This window comes from Hoplias malabaricus, chromosome 5, assembly GCF_029633855.1.
Source record: "Hoplias malabaricus isolate fHopMal1 chromosome 5, fHopMal1.hap1, whole genome shotgun sequence".
Taxonomy (NCBI): Eukaryota; Metazoa; Chordata; class Actinopteri; order Characiformes; family Erythrinidae; genus Hoplias; species Hoplias malabaricus.
The window spans coordinates 1,594,772-1,603,855 of NC_089804.1; the positions used below are offsets into that span (position 1 = coordinate 1,594,772).

General features: G+C 46.7%; 1 protein-coding gene across 1 annotated transcript in view; it reads right to left on the reverse strand.

Annotated features, from left to right (window-relative positions):
• Window positions 1-4,708: 4,708 nt before the first annotated feature.
• nfxl1 (nuclear transcription factor, X-box binding-like 1) overlaps window positions 4,709-9,084 on the reverse strand; it is a 20,162-nt gene continuing 15,786 nt past the window's right edge. The window contains exons 19-20 of the mRNA XM_066670736.1: window positions 5,817-5,964; window positions 4,709-5,053 (exon numbers count right to left, since the gene is read on the reverse strand). Of these exons, the coding sequence (XP_066526833.1) occupies window positions 4,709-5,053; window positions 5,817-5,964 (493 nt within the window). The remainder of the gene's footprint in view (window positions 5,054-5,816; window positions 5,965-9,084) is intronic.

The window sequence follows — 9,084 nt, forward strand, 5'->3', positions numbered from 1 at the left end:
CAGTCTATACTATTACACTATACACAGTCTACACTCTACACAGTCTAAACTATTACACTATACACAGTATACACTATACACAGTCTACACTCTACACAGTTTACACTATTACACTCTACACAGTCTAAACTACTACACTATACACAGTCTACACTACTACACTATACACAGTTTAAACTTTACACAGTGTACACTATTACACTCTACACAATCTACACTATTACACTATACACAGTCTACACAGTCTACACTATTACACTCTACACAGTCTACACTATTACACTATACACAGTCTACACTCTACACAGTTTACACTATTACACTATACAGTCTACACTCTACACAGTTTACACTATTACACTCTACACAGTCTACACTACTACATTATACACAGTCTACACTCTACACAGTCTATATTATTACACTATACACAGTCTACACTATACAGAGTCTACACTATTACACTATACACAGTCTACACTACTATACTATACACAGTCTACACTCTACACAGTTTACACTATTACACTCTACACAGTCTAAACTACTACACTATACACAGTCTACACTCTACACAATCTACACTATTACACTATACACAGTCTACACTCTACACAGTCTTCACTCTACACAATTTACACTATTACACTATACACAGTCTACACTCTACACAGTCTACACTCTACACAATTTACAGTACTACACTATACACAGTCTACACTCTACAGTTTACATTATTAAACTCTACACAGACTGCACTACTACACTATACACAGTCTACATTCTACACAATTTACACTATACACAGTCTACATTCTACACAGTCTACACAATTTACACTATAGACAGTCTACACTATACACAGTCTACGCTCAACACAGTTTACACTATTACACTCTACACAGTCTACACTACTACATTATACACAGTCTACACTACTACACTCTACACAGTCTTCACTATTACGCCATACACAGTCTACAGTATTACACTGTACACAGTCTACTTTCTACACAGTCTACACTATTACACTATACACAGTCTACACTCTACACACACTCTACAGAGACTATACTATACTCATACTACATAGTCTACACTATACACACACACTACACTCTCAGTGGGCTGGCCTCGGCTGGCCCGGACGTTCAGCTTCTGCATGATGATTGGATGATCTGTCTGAGGCTGAATCACTTTTTGATTTACAGCGAAATGTGCGAATCAGCGATCCTTTGGTGTAAAGATCTGTGGGAGCACAGGCGGACACACTTCATATGGGCCAAGGCTGTTTAAGCAGCCGAGCTCTGCTGGCCATTGAGAGGACACTAGTCAAGTCCCTTGAAAAAATGCCTTGTTGGTACGACAGGGTCCCAGATCATTTTCTTGAAAAGGAACAGAGGGTAGAATTTACGTATAAATAAACCAACACATTTTATGATGTAGGCTGAAATTGAGCTTCCCCAGCATCCGCCACTGCTCTACACCATACACACACTACACTCTACACACACTCTACACAGTCTTCACTATTACTCAATACACACTCTATACACACTCTACACAGTTTACATTCTACACAGTCTACACTACTACACTATACAGTCTACACTATTACACTATACACAGTCTACACTCTACCCACACTACAATATACACACATTCTACACAGTCTACACACTACACTATACAAAGTCTACACTCTACACACACTACATTATACACACAGTCTCCACTATACAGAGTCTACACTCTACACAGTCTACACTATGCACACACTACACTCTACACACACTCTACACAGTCTACACTCTACAGTCTTCAATATACACACACTACACTATAAACACAGTCTATGCTATGCACAAACTACACCCAATACAGTCTACACTATACACACACTACACTCTACACACACTCTACACAGTCTAAACTATACACTCACTACACTCTACACAGTCTATACTATACACATGCTACACTCTACACAGTCTACAGTATACACACACTACACTCTACACAGTCTACACTATACCCACACTACACTCTACAAGTCTACACTATACACACACTACACAGTCTACACTATACACACACTACACTGTACACTATACACACGCTACACTCTACACAGTCTACACTATACACAGTCTACACTATACACACACTACACTCTACACAGTCTACAGTATACACACACTACACTCTACACAGTCTACACTATACCCACACTACACTCTACAAGTCTACACTATACACACACTACACTCTACACACACACTACACAGTCTACACTATACACACACTACTCTGTACACTATACACACACTACACAGTCTAAACTATACACACGCTACACTCTACACAGTCTACACTTTACACACACTACACTCTACACACACACACACACAACACAGTCTACATTATACACACACTACACTCTACACACACACACACACACACTGGTTGAATGTGTGTATGTTTTCAGTGCAATGCTCAACACAGTTAAATTTTCTCTTTGATCACCACTTCACAGAGTGTAAACAAACTTTAAAGGCTAAGGTTTGATTGACATTACTCACAGGTGTCAGTGTGTCCTTGTGTCCTTTGCCCTTCCCCTGCTTCTCCCAGCACAGTCCACTCACTACAGTTCCACCACAGAGAGAGAGAGAGCAAGACAGAGAGAGAGACAGAGAGTGAGAGAGACAGAGAGGGAGAGATGGTGCATAAATCACCACTGGTAACTTTCTGTTACTTCCTCATCTGAGCAAATGGTTGTAACATTTTCCCAGGACACACTCATAAACAAATAGATACACACACCCCCCACCACACACAGCCACACACCCCATGTCGTAGTTGAAATAACAGGTAGGTGTGTGTGTGTGTGTGTGAGGGTGGGAAGTGGTGGGAGGGGTTTTTTGTTTTGTGACTAATTACAGGTCGGTCATGTGGGGGTCAATGTTTAAACCTTTTATTATTCAATACATATCATTACACACCAGAGACAAACAAATACACACACACACACACACACACACACACACACAGAGAGAGACCGATGTAACCACAGCAGTGAGTTACAGGCCCCATAAACTTGATGAGTGTTAATAACGTAGAGACACAGTGTTAATAAATGCCATTCTCTCTGACGAGGTTCTCATGACACACACAGCTTTAATAACAGCAGACCATCCAACCAGAGGCCTGTGGATCAAGTGGAACAGCGTAGTGCAATACAGTCATCACCCCATCACCAGCACGTACATGTCACTCGTAGGAGGTCTGCTCTTAAATCCTCACATTAGGGAAAATGACTCACAGGAGGAATAGCCTTTTCTCTCCAAGCTCCTCAACTCTGGAATAGCCTCGTGTGATGTTTGGGGTTCAGACACACGCTCAGTCTTTAAATCCTGACTGAAACCTTACCCTTTCACACAGGCTTCAGGTTAATCACCAACTCTCAGGCTCCTGACAAAGTGCTGCAAAAGATTCCACTTTTTCTTTGCCAACATCTTTAAATGTGTAAAGAACCTTAAAGGAGACGTTCATGATTTTAATAAAACCCCTGTGTATAAAGCTCTGAGTGTGTCTCCTCTCCATGTGCTGCTCTGGAAACCGCTCTAATGTGTTTACGAAGCCCCAGTGTCTGTAAATGTGTAAAAAAACAAAGTGTCTGGGTCCGGCGCTAGGCTCTTTCTCTCCCTCTGCTCACGGCAGAGAAACACCATCTGGAGGTTTTTAGACAACGGAGAGACTCCAAACGCTGAAAAGCACCAACCGAGATGAGGATGTTGCTCTATTCCTGCTCCATAGGGGGGTCACACTGACTTATTTCTGCTGTTACAGTTACATTACTTAAGGTGGAACTGACTCTAAATTCAGGAGAGCGCTAACTGCATTAGAGAGAGAGACAGAGAGAGAGAGAGAGAGAGAGAGAGAGAGAGTGTAATGATCATTAGACAATCATCGGCCACAGTACATAGTTCAGTTGCTGAAGTGTCAGATCTGTTCCCAGGTGTTAACTCTAAACCCAGTCTCTGGTGATGTTTCCTTGGTCTCAGTGTGTCTCTGTCTTCAGTGGACGGTGGACACAGGTCCTGTTCAGCCGTGCCTCACTCTGACACCCCTCACTGTGTAAATTAGAATTAGAATCCGACTTTATTGTCATGGCACATGTCGCAAGTACAAAGCAATGAAATGCAGTTTGCATCCATCCAGAAGTACTTAGTAGTAAAAAATAAAAATATAAATATGTATATTACAAATGTGCAGTAAATTGTTTGGGTATGGTGTGAATAAATATAAGTATGTACAGGTTATGAATATGAAGGTGAAGGTGTATAAGCAGAGTATAATAAATAATATATAAATGTGTACTTATGAACAATGTAGATTATTTATACAGTGTGTACAATAGGGGGCAATATATACAACTGGTGAGAGCCGGTAAGTGGTGTTTAAGTCCATGTGTTATTAGCGTGTGTTAGGACACAGTTCGTCATTATTGTTCGGGTATCGGGGGGCAGAGTTCAGGAGTGTGACAGCTGTGGGAAAGCAGCTGTTCCGGTACCTGGTGGTCTTAGCCCGAAGGCTCTTGTAGCGCCTCCAAGAGGGCAAGAGGGTGAAGAGTCTGTGTGCTGACACCGCTTCTTATAGATGTCCTCTATGGCAGGAAGTGGTGCTCCGATGATGCATTGAGCGGCTTTCACCACCCTCTGCAGTGCATTCCAGTCTGAGGCAGAGCAGCACCCGTACCAGTGTAGCGATAAAAGTTCACCACGATGTCTGAGGACAGGTGGTTCTTCCTCAGAGTCCTCAGAAAAAAGAGGCACTGGTGAGCTTTCTTGATCAGCTTGGAGCAGCCGGTCGTCCAGGTGAGGTCCTCTGAGATGTAGACACCTAGGAATTTGTAGCTGTTCACAGGCTCCACTGCTGCCCCCTTGATGTGAATGGGTGGGTGCGGATCAGCATTCCTTCTGAAGTCTACGATGAGTTCCTTAGTCTTATCAGCGTTGAGCAGAAGTTTGTTTTGTGCTTCACAGAGACCTGGCTGAATGAATTCACACCGGGCTCACACTTCACTTTGGAGGGATTTGAACTTGTGAGAGCGGACAGGAAAGTAAAGGAAAGTGGTGAGAGGAATTCGGGGCACGTTTGGGTGAAAGAGCAGAACTGTAGTAAGGACATTGAACTGCTAGCGGTTAGCATTCGGCCATATTATCTCCCGAGGGAATTCTCATATGTTATCGCGATAATTGTGTACCTCCCCCCGTCGGCCGATGCTGTGACAGCCTGGGAGTGCTTACACACTGTAGTGTCGAAACTACAGACGTCACATCCTCAGTCCCTGCTCTTAATTTCTGGTGACTTTAATCATGCCTCACTGTCCCCCACTCTCCCAACATTCACTCAGTATGTTAAGTGTCACACCAGAGACAAGAAAAGGATGCTTATTGATAATCACCCCTTCCCCCGTTGGGTCGTTCTGATCACAATCTGATTCCTCTGTCCCCTGTACACATACCGGTGGTGAATAGACAACCTCCCACCAAGAGGTATGTAAGGATCTGGTCTGAGGAAACCAGTAGCACACTGAGGGACTGTTCTGACACCACGGACTGGGATGTGTTATGTGAACCTCACGGGGACGATATCGACAGCTTGACTGTATGCATCACAGACTACATTAACTTCTGTGTGGAAAATACTGTGCCTACCAGGAAGGTACGGTGTTTTTTAACAATAAACCATGGGTGACCCCTGAATTAAAAGCCCTGTTATATGAAGAGAAGAGGGTTTTTAAGTCCGGTGACAAGGAGGATCTTAGAAGAGTGCAGAAGGAGCTGAAAAGGGGGATAAGGAAGGGGAAGCTGGAGGAGAGCCTCAAGGGGTGCAACACCAGAGAGGTCTGGAGAGGCCTGAAAACCATGGCTGGCCAAGCAAAAAACAGTGGGAGGGGTCCTGAATCGGGAGGACAGGACTGGGCAAATGAGTTGAATCTTTTTTTCAACAGATTCGGCTGTGTCATCCCACCCTCCCCAATTCCTCAAAGCACGGATTCCACTGTAGTACCACACCTAAATCTCCCCTCCACACAAATGCCCCTGTCACCAATGGCTCCCCTCTCACAGTACACCACCCCACTGTGTTCCTGGCAGAACCAATCCACATACCATAGCCCTGACCTTACCCAACAGCTCCACAGCTGTTGGGTAACAGCTCTCGGGGCCGAGTGAGCAGCGGAGGAACGCGGGAGGAACCAGTCGTCCCTGAACTTCACCTCCAGATTAAAGACGTCGCGGACTGAATCCCTGAGACTGCAGCTGCCGGCGCTCTGCGCTCTGTTCTACCCCAGCGCTCTGTTCTCTCTCTTCATCTGGACTTAATGACGTCACAGAGTGCTTCAAACACACAGCGACTGTCTCTCGTCTCACAGTGTCTCCCTCCCTCTGCTGCTGGTGAAAGAGGGGCCCGAGCTCTGGGGCAGGGACGGACCGAACCCAGTGAAACCTGGAGGCACTCTGAATGTTCCTCACTGAGTCTGTGTTCAGATCTGCGTCACTGGGTGGTGAAGGAAGAGTGAACCTCTCTCACAAAGGGTCTGCTGTTATATTTGGTCTGACTTTGGACACGTTTTTGAACTGATTTAATAAAGGTTTCTGTTCAACATCAAATCTTTATCTCGCTCTTTATCTCTCTCTCTCGCTCTCTCTCTCTCTCACACACACACACACACACGATCGCCAGCTTTTTATAGGAATCCATATCTCTCCTGAAGTGTCTCTGTCCCCTTTTCTTTGAGGTAAAATCACAGACCGAGTTCTGCTCTATAATAAATATTAGACGATTGTTAACATAAATATTTTTAAGTTTTTAGCTTTATCTCCCCATTCTCCCTCTCTCTCTCTCGCTCTGTCTCATGTTTCACCCCCCCCCCTCTCTCTGTCTCACGTCTCACCCCCCTCTCTCTCTGGCTCACTGTCTCACATCTCACCTCCCCCCTCTCTCTCTCTGCCTCGCATCTCACCCCCTCTCTCACACTCTCTCTCTCTTTCTCTCTGTCTCACCCCCCTCTCTCTCGCTCTCTGTCTCACATCTCACCCCCCCTCTCTCTCTGTCTCACGTCTCACCCCCCCTCTCTCTCTTTGTCTCACGTCTCACCCCCCCTCTCTCTCTGTCTCGCGTCTCACCCCCCCCCCTCTCTCTCACATCTCACCCCCCCTCTCTCTCACTCTCTCTCTCTTTCTCTCGGTCTCATGTCTCACCACCCCTCTCTCTGTCTCATGTCTCACCCCCCCCCTCTCTCTCATGTCTCACGTCTTACCCCCCTCTGTCTTACGTCTCACCCCGCCCTCTCTCTTTCTCTGTCTCACGTCTCACCCCCCTCTCTCTGTCTTACGTCTCACCCCCCTTTCTCTCTCTCTCTCTCTTTCTCTCTGTCTCACGTCTCACCACCCCTCTCTCTGTCTCATGTCTCACATCTCACCCCCCCTCTCTCTCACTCTCTCTCTCTTTCTCTCTGTCTCACGTCTCACCACCCCTCTCTCTCTCTCTCATTCTCTCTGTCTCATGTCTCACATCTCACCCCCCCCTCTCTGTTTTGAGATTCACCCCCCCTCTCTCTGTCTCACATCTCACCCCACCTCTCTCGCTCTCTGTTTCATGTCTCACCCCTCTCTCTCTCTCTCTTTCTCTGTCTCACCTCTCACCCTCCCTCTCTCTCTCATGTCTCACCCCCTCTCTGTCTCTCTCTTTCTCTCTCTCTCTGTCTCACGTCTCACCCCCCTCTCTCTCTCTCTCTCTCACGTCTCACCCCCCCTCTCACTCTCTCTCTCTCTCTCTCGCTCTGTCTGTCTGACATCTCACCCACCCTTCTCTCTCTCTCTCTGTCTCACGTCTCACCCCCCCCTCTCTCTCTCTCTCTCACGTCTCACCCCCCCCTCTCTCTCTCTCTCTCTCTGTCTGTCTGACATCTCACCCCCCCTCTCTCTCACTCTCTCTCTCTTTCTCTCTGTCTCATGTCTCACATCTCACCCCCCTCTCTCTCACTCTCTCTCTCTTTCTCTCTGTCTCACGTCTCACCACCCCTCTCTCTGTCTCATGTCTCACCCCCCCTCTCTCTCTCTGGTCTGAGGAAACCAGTAGCACACTGAGGGACTGTTCTGACACCACGGACTGGGATGTGTTATGTGAACCTCACGGGGACGATATCGACAGCTTGACTGTATGCATCACAGACTACATTAACTTCTGTGTGGAAAATACTGTGCCTACCAGGAAGGTACGGTGTTTTTTAACAATAAACCATGGGTGACCCCTGAATTAAAAGCCCTGTTAAATGAAGAGAAGAGGGTTTTTAAGTCCGGTGACAAGGAGGATCTTAGAAGAGTGCAGAAGGAGCTGAAAAGGGGGATAAGGAAGGGGAAGCTGGAGGAGAGCCTCAAGGGGTGCAACACCAGAGAGGTCTGGAGAGGCCTGAAAACCATGGCTGGCCAAGCAAAAAACAGTGGGAGGGGTCCTGAATCGGGAGGACAGGACTGGGCAAATGAGTTGAATCTTTTTTTCAACAGATTCGGCTGTGTCATCCCACCCTCCCCAATTCCTCAAAGCACGGATTCCACTGTAGTACCACACCTAAATCTCCCCTCCACACAAATGCCCCTGTCACCAATGGCTCCCCTCTCACAGTACACCACCCCACTGTGTTCCTGGCAGAACCAATCCACATACCATAGCCCTGACCTTACCCAACAGCTCCACAGCTGTTGGGTAACAGCTCTCGGGGCCGAGTGAGCAGCGGAGGAACGCGGGAGGAACCAGTCGTCCCTGAACTTCACCTCCAGATTAAAGACGTCGCGGACTGAATCCCTGAGACTGCAGCTGCCGGCGCTCTGCGCTCTGTTCTACCCCAGCGCTCTGTTCTCTCTCTTCATCTGGACTTAATGACGTCACAGAGTGCTTCAAACACACAGCGACTGTCTCTCGTCTCACAGTGTCTCCCTCCCTCTGCTGCTGGTGAAAGAGGGGCCCGAGCTCTGGGGCAGGGACGGACCGAACCCAGTGAAACCTGGAGGCACTCTG